Source organism: Patella vulgata, chromosome 4, assembly GCF_932274485.2.
Source record: "Patella vulgata chromosome 4, xgPatVulg1.2, whole genome shotgun sequence".
In the NCBI taxonomy this organism is placed as follows: Eukaryota; Metazoa; Mollusca; class Gastropoda; family Patellidae; genus Patella; species Patella vulgata.
In genome coordinates, this window is record NC_065882.2 from 66,362,933 (window position 1) to 66,390,067 (window position 27,135).

At 32.2% G+C, this 27,135-nt stretch overlaps 1 protein-coding gene across 1 annotated transcript; it reads left to right on the forward strand.

The window, feature by feature from the left end:
• Positions 1–46: 46 nt before the first annotated feature.
• On the forward strand, positions 47–26,819 carry LOC126817734 (oxysterol-binding protein-related protein 9). The gene is made up of 21 exons (XM_050544867.2): positions 47–159; positions 745–795; positions 1,040–1,118; positions 11,434–11,510; positions 12,816–12,911; positions 13,979–14,056; positions 14,179–14,229; positions 14,995–15,088; positions 16,060–16,158; positions 17,130–17,274; positions 18,970–19,055; positions 19,525–19,554; positions 19,715–19,877; positions 20,703–20,874; positions 21,152–21,236; positions 21,636–21,810; positions 22,461–22,557; positions 23,290–23,412; positions 23,663–23,754; positions 23,929–24,064; positions 25,121–26,819. The coding sequence occupies exons 1-21, from the start codon at positions 52–54 to the stop codon at positions 25,214–25,216; spliced, it is 2,133 nt and encodes a 710-aa protein (XP_050400824.1). The 5' UTR covers positions 47–51; the 3' UTR covers positions 25,217–26,819.
• Positions 26,820–27,135: the final 316 nt, after the last annotated feature.

Consider the following 27,135-nt stretch of genomic DNA (forward strand, 5'->3'; position numbering starts at 1 on the left):
CATTATTGATTGGATAATTGAAAGGTGCCACACTTCCGCTATTTTAGCAATATGGCGACCATGGAAGGGCCTTTGAGTAAATGGACAAATGTAATGAAAGGATGGCAGTATCGGTGGTTTGTTTTAGACGACAATTCGGGCTTATTGTCTTACTACACCGTACGTGTTTATTCTACAATCAGTCTAATCCTATTTACCAGGCCTTAAGGCGAGAAACTTTAGTAATAAACACCGGCAAAATGTTGTCTGCTATTCTAATTTTGATTTCTTCAGACTTATTGTCATTGATAGAAGAGATTTTAGTCACGCCCACTATGTAACAGGCATTTCGATGTTCAGGATGCATGAAATTAAATTTGTACAAAAATGAACAGTCACAACTATGAACATAATGTTGTGTTTATAAAACAAGATACACTTTGTGGGTTGGAAGATTTGGAGACATCGGGGAAACAAACCTCCCTATGGCGGCTATGGCCTATCTAATAATTCTAATCTATTCTTATTTCTATTTCCTAACTACTAATAGTAGTAATAGTAATGATGAGTACAGCTAAGACACCTCATCTGTCACATAATATTGTTGTGTCACTACTATCAGGGACAGGGTCCAGATGTGTTGATAAGGTCATAAATTAAATTTGGGCATCGACTAACAACTTCAAATAACTGAACTTAATTATTTTATTTTTGATTTCATTTTCATATCCAGTTATCACTTTTCGTTAATTTTATTTTTTCTAGTCAAAGGAAAAAATGATGAGAGGAACGAGAAGAGGCTGTGTCATATTAAAGGTATGCATCATGTCCATTCAGTTAAGTCTGTAGATGTTACTTTCTATTTATAATATTCTATACTGTTAGACCGATTGCAGGATCTGTCTTACAGACCAGGACATTTTAAAAAAAAATAGTTCGTTGTTTTCTTTTGGTAGTTATACAATGTATACATGTGCAGTACTGGAACCAGAACAGATTATGAATCAGTAATATAGTAAAAGTAAAGATACTGAATCAATTCACAAATTTATTATTTTAGGGGGCAGTTATTGGTATTGATGATGAAGATGACAGTACATTCACAATCACAGTTGATCAAAAAACATTTCATTTTCAAGGTACCAATTACCATACATTAAAACAATATGCACTTGTTTATTTTTTTGTGATCTTTTAAGAATACAAAACAGTTTGTTAATTATCTGTTATTAAATGACACAGCTGAAAAACTTAACCCACTTAAAGAAGGGAGAGAGAAAGAAAGTGGCTTGATTAGTTTTGGTGTTAATCTATGTTTAATAGTACAGGTATTTTAACAGGATTAGGAATCTCAAGTTTCTTTGTTATAATGGCTGGGTTTTTACAACAGTTAAATTGAGCAGTGTTCACTTAATCACATTATATAAAGTTTCCTTTGTGATTATCTTGTTAAAGAGAACTTGAGCAATCTGTTTCTAAATCATTTGATTGTTAATGTACAATCTATGATCTTAGTCTTACTTTTAAAAGAACTGTCTTACTCAATTCTTTGACAATCTGATTAAAACACAGATCCTATTTCGTTTTTTATAGTTCAAAATTTCATTTTACTTGTCTTCACTACACTAGGACCTGGAAGAGTTGTAATATTACCAGTGTTCTGCTTGAAGTGAGGGATAAGCCAATGAAACGGTCTGTTACAGTGACTTCTTGGCGTGCCATGCATGGAACTGTGGATAAACCACTAAAAACGTCAACGCTGATTGATTGATCAATGTCAGACGTCATTGGGTCAAAACCTGCTCATACGACCCCTGACACGACCTATGAGGACATCTTGTCAGATCTTCATGTAGTGTAGGCCAACGAAAGTATAAAAAAAGAAAACGAAATATAGATCTGTATTTTGATCAGATTGATTCTTTGAAAGAAACCTTTTTGAAAAATCAAATGCATGTTTAAGTTCTTGCAGTGCAAGAATCAAATAGAAAATTAGATATTCATGTCTAGTATGCATGCAGTCCTTATGTATATTATTAATACTTTGTTCTGTATGAGACTATGAGGAGGATTGGATGGCCAAATAGTTAGCACGTGCGCGCTGTATCATAAGGTCTATCATTGAGTCAACTGGCATGGTTTCAATTCCCCAGTTGTACTTGAGTTACGTGACAAGAAGTAAGGTTGCCGTCCCACCTCATGGTATTTCTCCGGGTCCTCTGATTTCCTCCCACTGCTAATGAACCCTAAAATTGAACCATATGTTAGTCCTGAAATGGCCTAGTTTGTGTCAAGTGGACGTTAAACCCCATCTCTCTCTCTCTCTCTCTCTCTCTCTGTATGAATTTTATTTGGTTTCATAGTTATTACTTTATGATTCCATAATAAGAACAATACCTTTTGTCCAATGGTGGAATATGCCGCCAAGATTTTACCAAAATTGTGCAGTTGGTTATTCAATTTTGTATGGAAAATACCAGTAGTCTCTTTTCACTTGCTTGAATCACCATTCACATTAATTAGTGGCATGTTTCAGATTCAATCTGTATAGAAATTGTTTCAATCTGTATAGAAATTGTTGTCAAAGGACACAAAATGATCATATTAACAGTACTATGATGAAGATAAGGCATCTGTCACAGACTTTGTCAAGTACAAATTATCACACAACATACATATATATATATAAGCCTGGACATAAGGCATCTGTTACAGACTTTGTCAAACACACATTATAACAGAACTTATCTATCATAATAAAAACATTGTATTTGTATGTGATAAATTGTGTCCAGGCTTGATCATGATATGAGACATCTTCTGATTCCTTAGTACACCATTGATGAAAATATTTTGTTTGAAATAAATGAACAATTTCTGTAAAGCTATGTTACTTTCCAGACAAAGGTTTATATCAGTCTAGTACAAAACGATGACTATATTTCAAATAATATATTAACAGTTACATTGAAGATCTTCTAGACAGATGATAAAAAGTAAACTACAGCTTTGTCTTATCAAAAGATTTCAGACAGATCCCAGTCTCTTGATTAGAATTTGTACCATGGCTTCATTGTTTAATTTGGTAGCCTTGTCTGCATTTATTCTAAAGATTATACTGGTTGTCGCAGAACAGTAGGACTTTGAACCCTATTTCACTTATTCTGAACATTATCCTAGTTGAAGCACAACAGTAGGACATTAAACCTGAATTAATATACTTCATTTATTCTGAAATAAGAACTGAAATTTGTCCAACTTCTTTCCAAATCATTTCTTGTTTCAATTTAGATTCTTAATTGCTTGGTACATTTCTTAGTGCAGTAGCAAAACTGACAGATCTAGTTAAAATTAGATTACATTGTTATGATTGTTTTTGTTGGTCTATACTACATGAAAATCTAACTACTTTTTTGTAAGTTTTATTGTTTAAAGTGCAGCCTTTAGGCATTATGATTTATTGAAATAGATTTTCTTTAAGATTTTCTTTGACTAAACTACTGAGAAAGAAACAAAGGCATTTGAGCAGATTTTAATTAAGTTTTATATTATCTCTTAATTTAATTTTGTACTCTTAATTTATTTAAGGAAAGTCTAAAAATGTTGCTGAGATTTAATCAATTAAATGGTGGTGTAGATAATGTGTATTTTGTTAGTAAATGGCATTTATTAAAGTAACATGTGACATTATGATAAACATCAAAATGATTCAAATAATTTAATCAATGTGCTGACTAACAGTATGCACTTGGCTTCATAATTTCAAAACATAGTTAAAACCTGTAATTCTTTGTTTTTAATGTCTTCCCTTTACCGAATCAGTTCGATTACTTTTACTTTAAACTGGTCATAAAATAAAGAACTTATAATATATTAAAGACACATTAGTTTTTAAGAGTTTAATAAAGAGTTGGCTATTTTTGCTATAATAATTCAAAAATAGATGATGAAAGAAGAAAATATTAAAAATTTCAGTAAAATTTCTTTAGTCTGAATGAATTAGTCACCGTCTCTGAGAATTTCCGATTGTCAATCTGATTAAAACACAGATCCTATTTTGTTTTTATCCGCCCACGTATATATTGATGTCGCCCCCGTCCGTCGTCCACAGTTGCTTGTGGACGCTCTAGAGGCTAAAGTTAATATCTGATTGTCTTTAAATTTATATACAGTGTTTAAGGCCATGAGATGAAGAATCCTATTGATTTTCAGCGATTTCCGATAATTACTGCCAGAGTGATAGCCCTTGATCACTTAAAAAAATCTTGTGGACGCTCTAGAGGCCAAAGTTAATATCCGATTGACTTGAAATTTATACACAGTGCTTAAGGTCATGAGATGAAGAAGCCTGTTGATTTTCAGCAATTTACAATAATTACCGCCAAAGTTATGGCCCTTGATCACTTTGAAAAATCTTGTGACGCTCTAGAGGCTAAAGTTATCATTCAATTGACTTCAGATTGATACACAGAGTTTAACATCTTGATACGAACAAGTAAATTTTTATGACTTGAACAGCTAAATCCATGATATTAAAAGTTTTGTATACTAAACCTTAGCATGGGGCAGAACTTTATAAAAACCAAGCAAATTCTAATGGTTTTCTGATAATTATTTCATGAGTTGTTACTCTTAATCAGATTTTAGTGTATTATAAATGTTTCATTACGGAAAAAAGTAAAAATATGCGACAACACTTGTTGACTGCCCGGACGATTTAGCTGCTGTGGGCGTATGTTTTGTTGCCTGGCAACCTATCTTTTTATAGTTCACAATTTCGTTTTACTTGTCTTTACTACACTAGGGTCTGGAAGAGTTGTTATATTACCGGTGTTCTGCTTGAAGTAAGAGATAAGCCAATGAAACGGTCTGTTACAGCGACTTCTTGGCGTGCCATGTACCAAACTATGGGTAAACCACTAGAAACACCAACGCTGACACAACCTTTACTTCATGTAGTGTAGGCCATCGATTGTATTAAAAACGAATTGAAATATAGATCTGTATTTTAATCAGATTGGCCGATCGTTTGATTGACAGACGATAACTCCACCCACATATTCTCGATTGGCAGGGCTTTTTTTTTTTGACACTATTTATTCAATAAATATTTACATATTATAAAAGTACACTATATAATTGTGGGATCTGAAAACAAGCTTAGCTTGGTCAGCCATTTATTGATTTAATTATTAAATGGATGACTGTTTAAATCCAAGCCATCCAAGGGTCTACAGAGTTCATTTTGAGCTTGTCATGTAAAGGTCTGATTAATAATTTCTATAACATCTGAAGTCTAAAGAAAGAGACTTGCAATAGGCAGATTTAGCTCTTACCTAATGTATACATAATGTTCCATCTTCCTTTGTAGAATTTCATCTGTGTTGCAAATAAGTTATACATGTACGGTAGAGTAGAAATCTACATAAATAACTACAAATAGCTCTTGCTTAGTACATGTAGGGGATTGGATGGCCGTATGGTTAGCACATGTGCGCGTTGTATCACACGGTCTGTCATTGAGTCAACTGGCGGGGTTCGATTCCCCGGTTGTACGTGACAAGGAGTAGGGTCGTCTGCACAACCTCGTTGGTTTTCTCTGTGTCCTCCGGTTTCCTCCCACTGCTAAAGACCCCTACGTGCAAGCAAATTATTGAAATAAAAAATTGAACCATGTGTTAGTCCCGAAATGACCTAGTTTGTGTCGAGTGGACGTTAAACCCCATTTCTCTTTCTCTCTAGTACATGTAGGTAGAGATATGGCATAATTATAATGACTTATTACATTCACTGTTTGAGCAAACATAAATATGCAAGTAAATACAAAGAACTGTAAAGAGATTGATGAACAGTTGAAACATTCCTGTTTATGTCTTGGAAGATGGTCATACATTCATAAACCAAAGACTTGCTAAACATGTGGCATGAAGAATTCTAAAATAAAAATATTATGTTGTTATTAGGTCTATTTGTATTTAAAGTCCAAGGTATGATAAATAAATTCATACCAATTTTATTTCACATAGTGACAGGCTAGTGTAGACTATATTTGAGCAATGAATAATATCATTAAAATAACCATATTAAATTTAAAGGTATACATTCTTTTATAGTACATATGTAATTAAATTACAGTAATATCATTATCAACAGATAAACCTACTTCAATTATCGACTCCAGTCCTAAACTAAACTAATTTTGAATTTATATAAAGATTTAAAAAAAAGATTTTGAAATGATTTTATATAAGAATTTAAAATGATTTTATATGAAGAATTTAAAATGATTTTATATGAAGAATTTAAAATGATTTTATATGAAGAATTTAAAATGACTTTATATGAAGAATTTAAAATGATTTTATGTAAAAAAATTAAAATGATTTCACACAAAAATTGTTGAAATTATTTTGTACAAATTCGAAGTATAAAGGAATAGAACAAGTGAACATTTGTGTATGGTACTTTAATAATCAGTATGACTGTACGGTACATATATATATATATATAATTTATTCATTGGCTTGTAGAATTCAATTGATATAAATACAGTATCAGTGTTATTGATAACTCTGTAATTAGTTCATGAATGGTAACTGTATATGTTGCTTTGAAAGTAAGAGGTGAATATTTCACTTTGAATATATTTTTGACACCCATGTGTAAACTAATTTTATTGCCACCATTTTATTTCATTTTACCATGCTAGAATACATATACTTAGTTTTTCAATAATAAGTCTTTTTGCTCTAGATTTGATAGTATATTTTAAATGTCCTGAAAAAAAATCTATGGATTAACCATTGTTCTCGTCCATGTACATGTTTCATCTATTTTGGAAGGATGGAAAATAAATGTCTGAATAAATTACCTCAAGCCCTGAATGTCATTGAGGGATCTTGGCAAACTACAATATTATGAAATTTTGTATCTCTAAAAGGAATGTTAGTCCAAAAATGGTTCAATTCCATTCACTATTTACAAAGATAGAAAGAATTTCATCCATTTGTTGAGGAAGAATTCCAAAAGTTAGTCTTGTCGTCAAAGAAAACAACGTGTCCATTGAATTCCATTCCGTCAACCATTGTCTGTGACTACTTGGATATGCTTCTGCCTGTCATAACCTCCATAGTAAATTATAGCTTGCAAAGTGGAATTTTTCCTGAAATCTTCAAGCAGGCCACTCTATGTCCATTGCTTAAAAAGGATTCACTTGATCGAAATGTTTTTAAAAACTTGCGCCCTGTTCCAAATCTATTGTTCCTCTCAAAACTTTTAGAGAAAGCTGTCAACATAGACTGCTTGCATACATATCAAATAACAATCTTTAGGAAAATTTCAATCAGCTTATCGTTCTGAGAGTTGTGAATGATCTGAGACATTTAGTTGACAGTGGTGATATAGCAATACTCACTCTATTGGACCTTTTGGCTGCTCCTTGCTGATAGGTTCCAATTTGAATTCAGTATCACTGGAATGGCTCATAACTGGTTGATATAACAGATGGTTTAGATAAATAATATTCAATTGATGCTTGCTTGCTTAACCTGCGGCGTGCCCCAAGGATCGGTACTCGTTCCAATACTGTGTCTGCTATACATTCGTAATTTAGCTGGTATTATCGATAAACATGATATTGATCACCATTCCTATGCTGACGATACTAGGCTTGTCTTATCTTTCAAGTTCGAGGAGGTTACCAAGGCTCTGATTTGTGTGACTGATTGTTCACAGGATATTAAGAATTGGATGATCTCAAATAAACTCAAACTGAATGATGACAAAACTGAAGCTATGTTATTTGGAACAAATAGCCTTCAGAACAAGTCTCAAAAAAATGTTAAAATTGGAGCCTCAGTTATTCAGTTAGCTAGTGCTGTGAAGGATCTTGGTGTTTATCTAGATCATTATTTTCATTTGCGGCGCATCAGTGATATTCAACATCTCATTACGATTGACGCCTCCAAGTCTTTAGTACAGGCACTATTTCTGTCTAGAATAGACTATTGTAACAGTTTGTTTTCTGGGATTAATCAAACCAGTCTCTACAAGCTACAGAAAATACAGAATACAGCATCCAGAATCATATCACAAACTAAAACATCATCTCACATAACACCTATTCTAAAATCCATACATTGGTTACCAATTCAAGCTTGCCTCAACTTTAAGGTCCTGTGCCACACATACCAGTGTCTACAAAATCTTACACCCAGCTATTTATCAGAACTACATTTGTACTAACACTATATCAACTAAATTGGTCCCGTCTTTGAGATTTTATAACCAGAACACTTTTGTCGTTCCAAAGTCAAAACTGAAACATTTTGGTGACAGAAGTTTTAGGGTATTTGCTCCAAAATTGCTGAATGATTTACCTCTGAAAATCCGAAACAGTGAAACTTTGACTACTTTCAAATCATAGCTGAAGACTCACTTATTTTGGGAATGCTATGAGAATTAGACTTTCTATTCACTGTGTATATATAACTATTATTTCATTGTGCTTTGAGCATGCTTTTGGATGGATTTGACACTCTACAAATGTACATTAATATTATTAGGGTTTCACACTGCGTAGCCAGTGTGAAACACTATTGTTTTTGTTCGGATTATTCTTCTTATTATTCTTCTTATTATTATTATTTTTCCATTTGAGCATATCTCAGAAACTACTTGTTGGATCGATTCGATGTCTTCGGTTTTACTGGGAAAGTGGGTTTGACTTAAATTTTAAAGCTATTTCCAACGTTCTGCGACAATGCGAAATGTCTGAAATCACCGAAGTTGTCGTTTTTCAATATTTTGCCGTAATATTATCAATAATTGTCGGATTGTAATATTTGATACATTTTGACATAGCCAGAGACAAGGCACATAGCTAAGGTACTTTTGATTTTTTTATTTTCGACGAATCTTCGGAGATATTAGGCGCCAAATTTTGAAAATTTAAATTTTTACGAAAAAATTTGTTATTAATGAATATTTTTATGTGGTATATTACCAAGGGTTAAAGGGTCATCTGATTTGACAATATTTTTCCTTGGCCCCCATTGGCTAATTCAGTTTTTCAGTCCTGGATTAATTATTTATTGTTCGATTTGTATAAAACAAAGTTCATATGTTCCGCGGTCCAAAATGTCATTTTTTTTGTTACCGGTACATTTTCCTTTCGATAAGTGACGTAAATTTAGCAAAAACTGCAATTTTGACAGTTCGGTACCACTTTTTGAAAGCAAATATTATTTTTTCAAATCTGGTATGACTGAAAGGGTGTGCCCTGATAAGGCGCAGAAATCATCGTGCTCAGTTTTTTAAAAATTTTATTTCGTTTCGGATCATTTCGATTTAAAGGCGAAAAAAGGTGAAAAAATGAGCTATTCACAACCCATTCAGACTTTTCATATTTTAATATATTTTTTCGAAACTTTCATAAACTAGTAGCAATAATCCATACGAAGAGAATGTATGTGAAAATTAGTTTGTAATATGAGCAGTTGCCGAGAAATGGGCAATTTTGCATGAGTCACCCTTTACGCTAGTTTGCCTGTAAAAGAGTCAATTATTATTCGATTTTCATAAAAGTGACACCATTTGATGCGTAATGTCAATTTTAACAAGGTCAAACCAATTTAACATTTCCAATGTCACCGGAAGTGACGTAATTTGGGCAAAAATTGTATTTATAGCCTTCAAAACCAGTATTTTATTCAAATGAGTCGTATTTTATTCAAATGAGTCGTATTTGTTTTTTGTTTAAAATTTTGATATTTGATCCCAATCAACCAATAGAATGAACCCATACGATCATATAGGTATCACAAAATGGTTTCTAACTTGTTCAGTCGCGGAGAAATAGACGATTTTCAACAGGTAACTTTTCAAGGTTTGTGGTCCATAAAAGTGTCAATTATTATTCGATTTTCATAAATTTTCACCGTGTGATACCTAATGCCATTTACGATTTCATACAAGTAATTTAACACTTTTACTGTCACCGGAAGTAATGTCATTTTGGTAAAAACTGTATTTTTAGCCTTCAAAACAGATATTTTATTCAAATGAGTCTAATTTGTAATGTTTTTAAAATTATGATATTTGATTCCAATCAACAAATAGATTGAACCCATATGTTCATACAGATACCCAAAAATGGTTTCAAACTTGTACGGTTGCAGAGAAATAGACGATTTTCTACAAGTCCCTTTTTCAAGGTTTTTGGTCTATAAAAATGGCAATTATTATTCAATTTACATAAAAAAATTTCCATGTGATGCCTTATGCCATTTCTGATTTCATAAAACTAATTTAACATTTTCATTATCACCGGAAGTAATGTAATTTTGTCAGTATCACTTACATGTAACAATTGATATTGCTGGATTTGGTTGATTCTGCGTACATTTTATTTGATGTGTGCAATGCTTACGTGGAAACTTGTTTAATGGTTTCATCGGTACCGGAAGTGACATATGTTCAAGGGTAACGGCGCACCAGTGAAACCGGTCATTATTGCGTCGCAGTTCTAGTTATTTATTTAAAATTTATCAACATTCAGCATTATCTGCAGATAATATAAATGGAATAGTGTCAAAACAGCTTTCTAGCACCACCTATAATCTTTGTTAAAATATGGGCATCCTTTTAATCTGATTGAATCCAAGCCGAGAGATATCTACCATTTATATTTTGATTTTGTTTCTTAATTATATGAGGGTTTGATGGCCGAATGGTTAGCGTGTGCGCACTGTATCATAAGGCCTGTCATTGAGTCAACTAGCATGGTTTCAATTCCCCGGTTGTACATTACAAGGAGTAGAGTCGCCTGTCCAACCTCGTGGGTTTTCTCAGGGTCCTCCGGTTTCCTCTCACTGCTAAAGACCCCTACGCGCAAGCAAATTATTGAAATAAAATTGAACCATGGGTTAGTCCCAAAATGACCTAGTCTGTTGAGTGGACATTAAACCCCATTTCTCTCTCTTTCTTAATTAAATAACAATTTGAGTACAGTTTAGAAGCCATGGAAAAATTGATATTTTGCAAACAATTCAAATACTACGCACTGAGACTTTAATGTTAATGTAGCTGTACAAAGTTGATACTGTAGTTAGAGATAAAGCACAAGGTGAAATATATTCATTTACACAATAGATTTATTTATTATGTAAATGGTGCAATTAGTTGCACTGAAGTGTTACTGTCATTTCAAATGCTTTTTAAATTTCTTTTGGAATTTCAATGAAATATCTGAATAAAAGATTTCATTCATAACATTGTTGTAATTGTAACAACACAAGGAAGTTATATATATTTTTTTTAGTCAATAGGCCATTATATTACAATGAAGTATACTGATTTCAAACTTTAGGTGACACCTTAGCTACCTGTAGAGGGTTATGAGTATATGTTGATTATGTTGGATTTGAAAGATAATTTTAGAAATTATGATTTCAGCTCGAGATGCAGATGAAAGAGAAAGGTGGATAGAAGCATTAGAAAATACAGTACTACGTCATTCACATATAGGTCAGGTATGTAGTTAATACAGATAGTTAATGCTGTGGCATGAATGTAATATTAATTGATACAGATGTTCATGTTGTATAGAACTTTATGGTAAATAAAACAATCGTTAGCTTCATATACAATGTATGTGGACATCCAAACTTGATAAGAAGTGATAACAGATACTACTTGTTGGCACCTGTCACTGTTTATATGTACATAGTCCTTCTGTAGATTATTAATACGTTGTTTCATTTATTTTCGTTTTAAAGTAGCTAAGTCTTTAACTCAGTATTTAAGACACAATGAAAATTTTAAACTTGGCACACGAATCGTGAGCTGGAATGCTTTTGGCCATCATTTTAATGAGCCACTCAGTGAACTAGGCTTAACATATCCCACCAGGAAAGACTACCAGAGTAGACTGAAATAACCAGACAGCAAAGACTGCCATTCAGTATGCACTCTTCGCGTATTTCGCCAAACATAACTGATTAGAAATTACAGTAAAAAAAGAAACGATTGAATGTAAATCAGTTTATATACATTCATATTACATTATTATATGCATTGTGACCTGTTTGTGTCCATTTCTAGGTGTCAAAGAATAGCGATTTAGCTCCTTTAACCTTTTACTTTATCATACACAGTAAAGACTGTACCTTTTGCTCATTGGTGGGTTTTACATGATCTGGTTTGAATTACTGTATTAATTTCATATATTGTATAATTTTATGTTGTAGCTAATAAAAATGAACTTTTTGGGGTGTTTTGTTTGCTAAACATAACATTTCTTTTTAATATGTAATAGCAATTTATATTAGTAATAAGATATACCATATTAGTTACATTAAGTCATGTTATCTATTGAGTGGTTTCAATAAAATTTCAGATATTAGGTCAATACATGTTAGTGACTGAACTTTTTTTTCTGTGAGTAAATAATACATTGCAGGTTCAAAATTATAATTATGTGAGGTAATGTCACATTGTAGATTAAACAATTTGCTTAAAATTATTTTTTAAAGTCTGATTGTCCGATTTAGGGAGTATTTTGATACTTTTCATTGGGTGGGTGTGTGGGAGCAAATCAGACATCCTAAGTTTAAACCGGCTGAAAATTCTGTTTTAAAACTTGATTTAAGTATTTTGGAAACGTTTACTAGTTTATATAAGGATAATTTTAATGTTTGTTCATGTTCTTGCATTATATAAACATATTACATGCATGTTTATGTTACTCAGCAAATGACCTGTTTCGGTAACACAGTCAGTAACACAGTCTATTGTATTTTACATGTACTTATTTTCTTCTTTTGTTTTTTTTGCAGAGATCTGGGGCGCAAGCTTCATATAAAATGGAAGATTTTGATCATAAATTAATGGAAACAGACACTTATTTACAACTATTGATAGATCAAGTTGAGGTGAATATTTTGTGTTCATTAATTAAAGGATATTTGCATATTTTCCATCATGTGATGAATAACTAAAACTATGGATTATTACAGGATATCTTTTACTAGTTATGGATTTCTTTAAGTTTCAAGCCATTGATATTTGATTAAATCACTGATAGAAGCTTTCAACCTATAAAAATAAGAAGAGCGTAAATTGAGATTGTTGGGCAGTGTTTCAAAGATTACTATTTACTTTGTGGATGCACTGGAGGCTAAAGTTATCATCCGATTAATGTGAAGTGATACACAGTGTTTATGTTCAAGAGTCAAAGGTTGAATTAGGGGTCAGGGGTCATATTGTGATGTAATAATATAACTCTATCACATATTGGAGATCATTCCGCATGAACCATGAACTATCCAATGGGTTTTCATTTTATAACCATGTAGGTAGACTGTTGTTATAAATAAGATAAGAGGCTAATTAAATATAAAAATCCTACTATTTGGCATACTATTACAAGGTTACAGTTGATGCACATGGCCTACTACTGCGATAAAGTCTTGAAAACCCTTATTAAAACATCATCCGTAATGGCTACATGCATGTACTTTATTATAGTGTCCATGATTAAAGTCTTGATGCATTGTTTTAACACTATAGGAATCCCTTCTAAACTACAATATCTCGAATAGGAATATTGGTCTAAAAGTGGTTCAATACCATTCAGTATTATAAAGTTATGATAAAATTGAAATTTCGTTGATCTATGCTGCTCGCTGTTAACAAAATACTGCTATCTTTTATTGATAGTGGAGAAACCTGATGGTCCTAGTTTAAATCCAAGCCAGTAGATGATCTAGCATTGGTGTTTTGATTTCTTAATTAGATGTTATATAATCAATCTAAGTACATATTTAGCATGGATTAAAGCGTGAGAAATTTGATATTTTAGCGAAAAAGGCAAATGACGCATCAAACCTTTAAGGTAATTGTATTTCACATATAATTGTGTCGTGTTGTGTCAAAACACGATTTTGATAAACCGACCTTACTATTTATTTTCTTAAAATGTTTTTCTTTTTTTTAAAAGACTTTAGAAAACAAGATTGCTGCTTGCCCTGATGAACTAGCTAAAGAGAAATACACTGTTATAAAAGTTAAGGCTGATGTAAGTATAATGTATTTGTGTGTATATATATTTATCTGTATGATGTTAGATGTAAGTAGAATAGTTGATGATGTAGTGTGTATTAAGTTGTGAATGATGATTATAATTGTATTTTTATATAGGATATGATAGAAGCTATTAAACATACAATCATGATGTTACAGATTTCAAAGGTAAGTTTAAAAGATCAAGCCACCTCCCCACAAAAAAGCAGTTTCTACCTTTGTGTCTGTTAAGTGCTTGCCAGGTGTTAACCAAAAAAGTTCCATGCGAATTTCATCACGTCCAGTCATTCGGATCCAACAAAAAAAAAACCTTCATTAGCCCAATTGGTGTAGAAAAGTGGGAGAGAGAGAGAGAAATGGGGTATTGGAGTTTAACATCCACTCGACACAAACGCGTAGGGGTCTTTAGCAGTGGGAGGAAACCGGAGGACCCAGAGAAAACACACGAGGTTGGATAGGCGACTCTACTCCTTGTCACGTACAACCAGGGAATCAAAACCACGCCAGTTGACTCAATGACAGACTTTATCGCGCACGTGCTAACCATTCAGCCATCCAACCCCTTTAAGAAAAGTAGGACATTAAACCCCATTTTATTTGATTTGCTAACACATGTTCTGATGTAAAACAGAGTAATTGGGTTGATAAACTGTAACAATTCTATCATACTATGAGTGTGCTGGTTTAGATGTATCAGTTTTATGTTTGTTTAGTTTTAATGTGTTGTGAGGTGATTTTTTGTACAGTCTATAGCGATATTCACATTTATAATTTATTACTGCTATTAATACAACAGTATTATTCTGTATTCTTTGTAAGATTTATTCTACAACTGAATATGATTATAAACTAAAACCACAATAAATTTGTTGTAAAATTTGATGCCTGACAGGAAAATAATTAATATGATATATAAATGTTGATTTATTTTAGGAAAGTTTAAAGGAACCAGTTTTAAATGCAACATATCCACCATTAATAACAGAAAGTGCGAATTTTACTCATTTTGGTTCTCAAAAAACAGCAGGTAAGTTTAATGTTCTAACTCTAGTTTATAGGATAATACAATCTGCCAAACATACTGAAATTTAAAACCCAACAATTTCAGAAACTCTCTGCTTTAAACATACATTATGCAAGAGCTAAATCTGCCTATTTCAGGTCTTTCTTTAGGCCTGAAATCTTATCTAAATTATTAATTAGACATTAATTAACCTATCCCGACCATAATCAACTCTAGATGGCAGCGCTAGCCTGCGATCTTTAGTGGATTGTAAGCCGATTTACTGCATAACTTTCCTTCTCAATTAAACGATTAAATGGATAATCAAGACTATGCTGTTTATCGTACTGACTTTAGTAATGATGACCGAGGCTTATGGGAATTTCAGTTGCTTAGTTCTCGGTTCATAGTGGATCAATTTGAATGAAATTTTCACCAAATTGCCTTTACATTATCTAGTTTTTAACTATTATAATGATAACTGCCAACTCGTTAACGAATCTCCCATAATGTATCTTTAATAGATTGAGTCATCTAACATTGCTCTGATTCTAAGTTGTTCATTATTATTCAGAAGGAAATGAAATGGGGTTTATTTAATGTTCCTACTTTCCTGCACCAACTGGGATAATGAAGGTGGACATAAGCCATGCAGTGGGTTATGGGGGTAATTTTGCCATGGTAGTGGCATTTCTGTTTACTCTGCATTAGTACATGGGACCTTGTTTTACGTACCATCCAAACAACTAGACACTTTACCTTGCCAAACCCCCTGTCCTGTCCTACTGACAAAGGGTAAACCCGGCTGAAAAAGCCAGAGGAACTTTTTCAGCCAACACCGGGATCAATTCTCGAACCTCTAAGCCACCAATTCAAAAGGATTTAAAACTGTATTCACAATTTAAACTAGATTAAAGATTTTAAAAATTATGCAAAGAGACAGAAATTTTGTCAAACAGTATAATAAGGTTGCTAATGTTTAGATTCATTTACAGTGACATCTTTATCAGCTGAAAATATAGATCAAGCGCAGGATGTTTTAACTGATGATAGTTTATCTGCTAGTGTATCATTACCTAATCTAGCTACACCAGGTAATTTTATTTTTAAAAACATAATCTATATCTATTGAAATAAGCATTTACATGTAGATCTATCAACCTTATGGTTAGATCTGTTTGATTCTGGGTCAAGAATAAAATTTTCAATTTTATTGGATTTTATGTTTTTATTTGTTTTGTGGAATGACGATCTGCCTTTGCAAAAAATTGGTTTGTCTGTACATATATATATAAAACCAGTGTTGCACACTGATCAGCCGTGAATTTTCGCTAGGCCGCTACAATCACTGATAAGGATGACATTGATGTGACTTATTGAGCCAGAAATATTAACTTTTTTCCTCAGACAAATTAAATTCTAAAACATTTTTTTCTTATGTATTAGAAAAATAAATAAAGCATTTGGCGTATTTGTAGGTAAAAATTATTTCCTATTTAGTGTAAATGGGTATTAAAATGAGTAAAAGACGCCATTCTACCCGAACTAGAACGTCTTATGTAAACAATGCACGTGCCATTGAGCCGATGGTTGACGCCGCGTGATGAGACGTCACGTAGGTAGTAATCTTTTACAGAGATATTAGAAGACTTTCATAATCCTCTGTGAAACAGATTGCCAGTGTTGAGATGTGACCAATTTTGTGTTCTACTGTTGACACAGTAAATCCAAACTACAATTAGTAGACAAGTTAACTTGCATTTAAATGTTCTGAAATTAAAATTGAATCGTATTGAATTTGTCTCATCACTAATTAATAAAGGACTTAATGCAAACTTCAATTTGACTGAAATCAGAGAGTTTTAGTTAGTTTAAAGTGGCAATTATCAAAATTTATGTTTACATTACTTTCTTCTCAGTGCCATCTTTATTAGCTTAAAATTATCCATCAAGCTGAGGATGGTAACCTAGGTTACTACCTAAAAAAACACTTTTCATCCGTTATTTTTGTTTGATAAAAAAACATGGTTATTGTGGCTTTAAATAAATTCTTGTCTTTTTTTAGTAATAACAGAAAATTTACAAGATGGTGAGGCTCGTTTACTACATGAAATAGTAGAATCGCCGCCTGCTACTTCTTATTCTAGTAGTGAAGATGATGAATTCTATGATGCTGAGGATCAAAAAACCTCCTCAAAATCTACGCCAGAGTAAGAAAAATTACATTAGTTTGATTGATTTGAAAATGCTGCAGATGGATAGTTTGTGAGTGACAAATCATTTTACAAATCGTTTCCCAATGTCAGTGGTGCAGGATGGAAGACGTGGTACGAAAACAAGTCGAGTCGTTCGGATGTGACAAAAAACTAAGGTCACGTGTGCATGTTGTCGGTGTGTAAAAGAACCCTTGGTAGTTGAAATTTGATGAAGAGCAGCAGTAATGCTGCTGCCCATGCAAATTCCCCTCATACTATAGCACATGAATAGTGTCCTTCTTTAGACCGGTTTGTGCAGAAAAGTAGGACTTAATACCTCATTTCCTTTCTTTTTACAAATCTACTGTAAGATAAGAAATGAATAGGAACAGATGTGACCTATCACCACATCCCAAACTTAGGCTGCCTGTCTACAGCTAGCTCCGTCTGAGAACAGGCCCTAAGCTAATTAACCAACATTTTAATTCCTACATCGACGATTTTAGTCGAAAACACTGAGTATGCTTTTAGTAATTTTTAGAAGTATTTATTTCTCTTCTATTGTCATATTGAATGAAATTAAATATGTTTATTTAGCCGCTGTGTGTATGAAAGATGTCAAACTAATCAAAGCCGAATCACAAAATAGTCCTCTAATTATTCAATATGGCCGCGCCCATAAAAGATAAATTCACAGAGGCGGTTTTGTTTGCGAAGACAAATTTAGGAGTATCTAACCTTGTTTTGAAAGATAAACAGATTGAAACTCTAAAGACAGTTTACAATGGCAAAGAATGTATTGCAATATTACCCACTAGCACATATTATATATCGCTTTTACCGGAGTGGCAGAAGTTGACATTTTGCCAATGACATGTGTTTACATAAAACACGTGCTTGGTCGAGTTATTTTTACTCTGTTGTGTACACAAAGCAGTAGTCCAGTCGATAAGTCCCGCCCCAAAATGATCATGAGAGCATTTTAAATTGCAGGCAATAGGGCAGTGATCATAATCTCGAAGTATGACATAGATACGGATCGCTGCGTGCAGGTTGCTATCACCAGTCACATTAATTTGTATTCTGTAAAACAACAAAATATAAAAAACAATAAAATAATCAACATTTGTTAATTAGATGGCAGTCTAATAATTGCTTTAATTTCATAGATGGTCACATTAATTTCGATGATACAATTCTGTTAAGCCTTGTGAGAAATTTGGTGCGGCATTCATTTTTTTTTGTGTTATACTTATAGTATAATATTATTATGAAGTTCTACCCAAGAATCTTTCAAATTATTCAAACTCTGCAAATTTTATCCAATTATTCTAACTGCCAATTTTATCAAATTATTCAAACTCTGCCAATGTTTTTCGTAAATATTACAATTCTGATGGTACTAATACTATGTTGCTTGTTAAAATTCTTTGAATCACAGTGTAGCACTGGTTCACAAATTTGATACATTTCTTGTGATGTCATAGACAGTTTACTATGCCTGTGATGTCACAATGCAGTTAATCAATTGATGAATAAAAAATTATTATGGCCGAGAAAAAAAGGAAATTTTCTACGAAAATACCAAGACTATTAAGAGCAGTAGTTCCTAAAAGGTGAGCAGTATGAGAATATGAATATTGTATATCTAGATATATTATATCATATGAGTTAAAACATATTAAAAACATGACTTATTTGTTATTACAGACATGAATTAAGAAGTAGTGATAATGTAAGTGAAATTGATACCACATCACCACCAGTTATAACATCACAAGATGATGTATATGATGGTAAATCTTTTTCTTTTTCACTTTTAATGGTAAATTGAGACTTTTCATTTTGTCGCCAGAAATGAAGAGTGGGCATTATTTGTCACGGGTAATGCACTTTGGTGTACACGTAAAAGAACATTGGTCAGTTGGAGTTCGGTGACGAGTTGGCGGAAACACCACTGTCTCTGCAAATTTCTATCCTCCCTAGCATTGCACACAGACGATTGAAATAAATAAGCTAAGTAGTGCCTGCAGGACTGACAAAGTGTTGTCTAGTTGTTTGGATGACCCGTTAAGAATAGGTGGAATCTCCAATGTCTGTGTGAATTTCTTTCCTCCCTAGCATTGCGTATGTTACCACTGAAAAAATAACCTAAGTATTCTATTGACAAAATGTTAATTTCCATTCTTATCGTTTTTGTTTTGTCCTAGAAAAAGATGGAATTTCTGAAACCGTTATTATTAACTTGTTATATTTATTTTCTAGAGTTATATGATGAAGTTGATAAAGAAGATTGTAAGTCAAGTTTATTTTAATACATTTTCTCACATAAATAATAGAATTTTTAGGCTTTCATATTTTATTTATCCTGTTTGTTTTGATAGGAATTTAATTTCAAATAGCTTTTGAAGTTTACATTTTGAAACCACTTGATCTTTATATTTAACTTTTGTAGTGGGTTCATTAGAACAACATGGTAGTATAGTGGCTCATCTTTTATCACAAGTTAGAATTGGTATGGATTTAACTAAAGTTGTCTTACCAACCTTCATCTTAGAACGCAGATCTTTACTAGAAATGTTTGCTGATTTTTTTGCACATCCAGATTTATTTTTAAAGTAAGTTTGTCATAGATATAGATTTTATACCCCAACAAAATTATTATGATAGTTCATTGTGTTTAGCGCTGATGATCCATCTTTTGGTTATATTTTATAGACCAATAACAGTCTGACATCGTGGTTTGACTCGGTACTTGGATTGGTTTGGTTCCTTGTACATGAACTCTAGTGACAAAGCATCAGTTCCATTTGTATTTGGTTCCTTACAGACCCAATATTGATAATCTGGTGTCCTGGTTTGACTTGGTGCTTGTATTGGTTTGGTTCCTTGTACATGAACTTGAATGAGAAAGTATCAGTTACATATATGTATTTAGTTCCATGTTTTCATGGGGAACCAATTTAATAACAACAAATCGATATTGAATTTATCATGTTGCCCCCTTTTTATTTTGACTATATTTATGAAACACTATAACACTATGTTTGTTGAGAGGTCTTCAACAAACAACTGTTCATTAGTACAAATCTATGATTTCAGTTTTAAGTACAGGTACTTTGCTGTATAGAATACTGTATTGTAAAATACTTATGCCTATCATGTCATGGCTAAGATTGCTATTTTGTAACCCCAAAAAGTAGTGAATGTAAATCAAGTACTGAGTGAAACAGTGACACCAGAAACCAGTTTTCGGATGAATTTTATTGGAAATGAAACTTTCATTAAACTCTCCATGTTACCATGGAAAATATTTACCATCTTTCACAACATTCAAGGTGTCTTACTAAATATATTTCCATTGACATCATATATCTGAAAAAATCTCTTAGAAAAAGTCGGCATTTTTGATAATCATTTGATTATTTTGTTATGTTTTGTAGAGTTGTAGAATTTGATAGTCCTAGAGAAAGAATGATACAGATGGTTAGATGGTATTTATCAGCATTTCATGCTGGTCGACCTAGTGAAGTAGCCAAAAAACCATATAATCCTATTTTAGGAGAAACATTTTTATGTGAGTGGAGAATGCCAGATGAAGATTATAGTAAAAGTGTAAGTCTGTTTTTATTGCTGAAGTAACTTAGTTGCATAAGTAAAACATCCGTAATAACACCAGAATCGTTAGTCTGTTTCACCTTAAATATTGCACTTAATACAAAATAAACAGTGCCATTAAATTTCTGTTGTTAAAATTTGTAAGATTAGTTTTGTATATATAGCAAACAAACTTTCTCATTGTAAAAAATATGGCAATCATTGTTTCAATAATGAGTTATTTTACATCCACAGAAATAGGGTTAATATGATCATGTATTTATTTATTCTTCAGGGAAAAGTAGAAAATGGTCCAGTTTCATGGGCAACTAAAGATAATTTATCATTTATAGCAGAACAAGTTTCACATCACCCTCCAAGTATGAAACTTTCTTTTGTATATAGAATATATTGTTAAAGTGTTAGATACACAATACCTTTGTTAAATCAGCAACTCAATTGGTTCAATTTCTGGTCCACTTAATTCTTCTGGTTAATACACATTAATATTATATTCTTTCATGTGATGGCAAATTGTATCAGTTACTATTTCTTTGTTCCTTCTACAATACATGTACATATATTCATGTAATTAAACACAAACTATATTATAATTACAAATGGTATTGATTACTATTTCTATTTTAATTAGATAAAAACCTTGTAATTACAAATGGTATATATATTCTATTTACTATTTTTTTAATTGGACAAAAACTGTTGTAAGCAGTATTCAATTTATACTCAAAATAACCACACTCTTACCGTTTTTCTTTCAGTTTCGGCTTTTTATGCTGAACATTTTAACAAGAGAATAACATTAGATGGTTATATTTGGACTAAATCCAAGTTTTTAGGTTTATCTATTGGTGTACATATGATAGGTCAGGCTGTTGTGTCGTTATTAGATTTTGATGAACATTATACCATAACATTTCCTAATGGTTATGGCAGGTAAGACATGTATAAATTCTCATACCAGTAGGAGACACAATTAACACAAAATTGCACATACATGTATTAACAAAATAAAATGAAAGAAACTATGTTTTATAAAAGACTTTATACAAAACGAGAGAACAATCATTTAAGTTCACCCAGCTGTACATATAAGGCTGTACAAAAAAAAAAGTATTCTGATTCCCAGATACTCCTACGTCACTTAAAAAGGGCTGCATGGCCTGTTTTTATTTCAACAAATAAAAAATAAAAACAATCTGATGTAAATAGTTTCCCAGTCACAGGAAGTAACCCTGATAAATGTTACTGGCAATCATGAATGATATTAGATAATCATAGGTTCCTATAGACGATACTCTTGTTTCGATTTCCATCTGACAAGGACTCGGTTTTTCGTCCCATCTAAACGATTAGACATTATTCTTTGCCAGATCCTGTGTTTTGTGCGAATCAATAGAAAGTAATGAGAACTTTAGATATCCATTACTTCAGTTATGATTGGTCTGTTTGAATTATATTTAAACCAATATAAGACAGGTTTTTATTGTGTATGGTATGAAGATCTGCCTTTTAGTCAGGAGTATTATTATTATGATATATAGCAGTACGTTTAATATGTGATTATTTAATTTATTATATTATAGATCTATATTAACAGTACCATGGGTTGAACTAGGTAGTAAAGTTCATATAACATGTGCTAAAACTGGTTATAATGCTACCATAGATTTTCTTACAAAGGTAATAACTTAAATTTAATGATTTCAAACAGGGAAACTGTTCTCAAATGTTTTAAGTTTTGGATATTATATAGCATCATGTATGAGTCTCTGAAACATTCACACTATAGTCTGAAATAATTTGACAATAGGTAAAAATACCCCATTGAGTTCATTTCCAGAAATAAATTTCTATTCAGCACTTAAAACAGTAATGGAGCCTTAGTATATAAATAATCATTTGATGTATTTTTGACAGTTGAAATATTAAACATACATTATGCAAGGGCTAAATCTGCCTATTGCAGGCCTAATATGCAGGCCTTTCTTTAGGCCTGAAATGTTATCTAAATTAGTAATTAGACATTATCTAACTTATCCAGACCATAATCAACTCTCGATGACATCGCTAGGCTGCGATGTTTATTGGATTAGGTTCCGATTTGCTGTTCGACTTCATTCATAATTAAATCATGAAATGGATAATCAAGACTATGTTTTTTATCCTACCGACTTTAGGAAATTCAATCGCAAAAATCTCAGTTCATTGTGGATCATTTTGACTGAAATTTTCAGCAAATTCCCTTTACAGTATCTAGTTTTTACCAATTTAGTGAGAACTGCCAGCTCTTTATCTAATCTCCCATAATGTATCTTTAACTAATAAATCCGACCAATATTGATTAGTTGTAACATTTTAAAAAGCTTATATATGATTTTACCACATTGTAGGATTATGTCTTCTTTTTTACAGCCATTTTATGGTGGAAAGAAACATCAAATAAGCGGTCAGATAAATGATCCTAATGAGAAGAAACCTATAGTTACCATACAGGGAGAATGGAATGGTGTTATGTATGCTAAATTTGATACAGGGGTACGTTATTGAATTATTATAAATAACAATTGTCCACTGGTAGTTATTCTTGTGGTATTTTTCTGTAGGGGCGGTGTCCTGGACCCCAGCTAAATTAACACACTGAAGCCATCAAATTTGACATTAAGTTGTAATTTTGAAGCATCATAATATACACAAAAAAGAATTTTGAACTATACATTGAGCCATATATACAATTTAGTATTGTTTTATTACCTAAGTGTATATTATTTTTTGTTTTTATATTTAGCACAGTGAAACATTTGTAGATACCAAAAACCTTCCTATTATTAAAAAACGTGTTCAACCTCGTGAGCAACAAGATGAGTTTGAATCGAGAAGGTAAGATTTAGTTTTTACTAGATTTAGATCATTGAAATTAAATGATATCATTCATTTATTGTCAGATAAATGGTATTTTGCTCTTTGCGAATTGTCGACTAACTGGGGATTTGCCCGATTTGAGATGTTAACTGAATTTCTGTTTTAATATACAATACAAATAATTATTATCAGGTTATGGCAGGATGTGACTCATCATTTAAAGATGAAGAATGTTGTAGAAGCTACTGAAAGTAAACATAAATTAGAACAACGGCAGAGAGAAGAAGCTAAAGAAAGAAAAGAAGCAGGAGTTAAATGGGAAACTAAGGTAGGAATACTTGAAGTATTGGAACCAAAGAAATCACATTTTGAGGGGCATTTCTGAAACAAAAACATTACAATTTTAAATTAAAAATGAGAATTTGGCATAAGAAGAGAATATTATCAAATATAGATATAAATTATTGTCATATATGTTTTAAAAATGAGTAGATTAGGGTACTACTGATATGTTTAAATGTTGGGTGTTTGTAGTACCGTTAAGGATCTTAGTGCGGTCCTTGATTCATGTCTTACCTTAGCGATTCCGGTTACTTCCAGTTGCGACTTATTAGCGGTATTAGAAACAATTTACCACAAAATATTTGTGACAGCAAAACTCTTACAAGTTTTAAATCCGAAATAAAAACTCATTTGTTCAATCTTATGTTGGCTAAATTTTTGAACAGACATGTATAGTTTATTGTTCTTAAAAGCACCTTGAGGTGGGTTGGATGGCTGAATGGTTAGCACATGCATGCTGTATCATAAGGCCTGTCATTGAGTCAACTGGCGTGGTTGCGAATCCCTGGTTGTACGTGACAAGGAGTAGGGTCGTCTGTCCAACCTCGTGGGTTTTCTCCGGGTCCTCCGGTTTCCTCCCACTGCTAAAAGACCCCTACGCACAAGCGAATTATTGAAATAAAATTAAACCATGTTAGTCCCGAAATGACCTAGTTTGTGTCGAGTGGACATTAAACCCCATTTCTATCCCTCTCTTTAAAAGCACCTTGAGCATGCTTATGGATGGATTTTGCGCTAAAGTAATGGACATTATTATTAAGGGAGATAACTGGATAGAAAGACATTGACAATCATATTTGCCGTACATTTTATGCAAGTTTTCCAGGAATAACCTCAACTTTTTTTTTATTTAATTGAAGTATTATGTTAGTTTTTCACAATAATGAAGTAGTATTTAATTAGTATTGGGTAACTCAACCTGTTTCAAATTAACATAAAAGTTCACAATCTGTAGCAATCCGTAGTATGTGATGACAATTTAGTAGCAGATTTTATGAGAGAAATCTTGTTTTTTTTAATCTTTTATTTTGTTCTTTTACAGCATTTTCATGAAGTGGGTGAACATTGGGTATATGACAGATCGTTATTACAGAGAATGAATTTATCAGCTAACTCATCACCTCAAGCACAGTCTTAACATCTACTCTAAATATATACATTTTAATCTTAACAGTCTTAATTATAGAATGAAATAATCTACATTATTAACCACAACCATCGCATTTACATTTACACGCTCAACATTCATCTTCTCTTTACATATGATTATAAAATCATCTAAAAAATTCTTCATCAATGTTATAAGTTGATTATTTGGTGCAATGTAATTTGATTAGTTTGAAAATAAATATGTGCAATTTCGGTTTATGTAGATAGGGTGTGAGAGGGACAGTGATTGAAATGTCATAACAATAGTATAATATTTTGACTATAAGTGGGTGCTCGATTGTCAGTCTAGATCAGACCTCAAACAAGAATGTGCCAGCAGAATCATAACAAACATTTCAGCTATGGTGATGGGTCGTGATAGTGTCATATTCAGTTTGTGTATGCCTTGTGGTCGGAGACTCCTCTTGTGTTTAACATTCGATTGACACCATTTATAGGACTGAGAGAATTCAATTTTGAAATTAGAAATGAAATGAAATAGGGTTTAATGTCCTACTGTGCTGCTCCGAACTAGGCTATTAAAGACGGGCATACGCCATACAGTGTGGTATGAGGGAAATTTTGCCCAGACAGCAGACCTAAGGCCTACTCTTATATCGAATTCGAAATGTCAAGGGGTCTTTTACGTGTACATGGGACCTCTGTTATTCGTCATTCCCAAGGTTACATATGAGGTAGTAAAATGGTAGGCCAATAATATGTCGGTTATATAGAGGTAGTGAAAGAGAGTGATTGAAATGTTACAACATTGGTGACTATATGTTATATGAGGTAGTGAAAGAGAGTGATTATGGTGACTATATGCTATGTATGAGGTAGTGAAAGAGAGATTGAAATGGTGACTATAGGCTATATGAGGTAGTGAAAGAGTTTGATTAAAATCATACTATATAACTGGTGTTTTGTTTATTAAATTGTATTTTTTAAAAATTATAAAAGTAAACAGATTGAATACGAAACAATATTTATCCTCACTTATTCAAAATATATGGCCATATCATTTAGTATTTGTATTTTTTTTGGTAATAATTTTTATTTGTAGTTGTGTTTTAAAAAGTGTTTCTTGGTATAAATAAATATTCTCTCTGATAATAATTGTTACTGCCCTTAAATATTATGAACATATATTGCGTTCGAGTTCTGTACTAAAAATATCATAGATTCTTTGCAAATTCCAGGGTTTACTGATTGAACCCATAGGTTGTAGTATACAGAGTTCACAATTTTCAATGCCTGTACAAAATGTAAGTGTTTCAACGCTGGGAGTATTAAACCTTATTTACATCTTGTAAATGTAATTATGACCATTAACATCCGTGAACCACAGGTTGTAATCAGCTGTGAAAGATGTTTTATTTATACCAAGAGCTATTATATACATAACTTGGTGTATTTTTACTATGAATAAAGAGAGAGAAATGATTTTAGTTTTTACATATTGTATTTGTTATATAGAGAAGAATGCCAGTGATCTGTTATTATTTATATAAATCTATAAATCATTGTTACTTATATTTAACATTTGTTGATTATTCTAGGCTATATATTGTTTATTATAATAATACATCAAACATTGCTATATATTTTGTAAATATAAAAACAATAAATTATTATTTTATATTTAAAATTTTGTGATTTTTCTTTTCTTAAAATTTACGAAGTATCTGTGCAAAAATAAAAGCGCATTGTATTCTAATTATTAGATTGTTTAGACCAGAAAAAAATTATCAGACTGACAGAAATTTTTTGTTTTTGTGTAGTCATTGAGAATAGAGACAGCCACATTAGTTTGGTGCATTTATACAGGTGTTCTAAGCATTTCCAACACCACCTGCATCCAGAATAGGTAGAGGCAAACATATGCCTACAACTTTGGAAGTTGGGGCT

What these genes read in the sequence shown, in the direction of transcription:
- LOC126817734 (XM_050544867.2), top strand. Translation starts at nt 52, where the DNA reads ATGGCGACCATGGAAGGGCCTTTGAGTAAATGGACAAATGTAATGAAA. An exon ending in AGTTTCACATCACCCTCCAA is followed by an intron (nt 21,237 to 21,635) that starts GTATGAAACTTT and finishes TTTTTCTTTCAG; the next exon opens with TTTCGGCTTTTTATGCTGAA. An exon ending in GATGAGTTTGAATCGAGAAG is followed by an intron (nt 23,755 to 23,928) that starts GTAAGATTTAGT and finishes AATTATTATCAG; the next exon opens with GTTATGGCAGGATGTGACTC.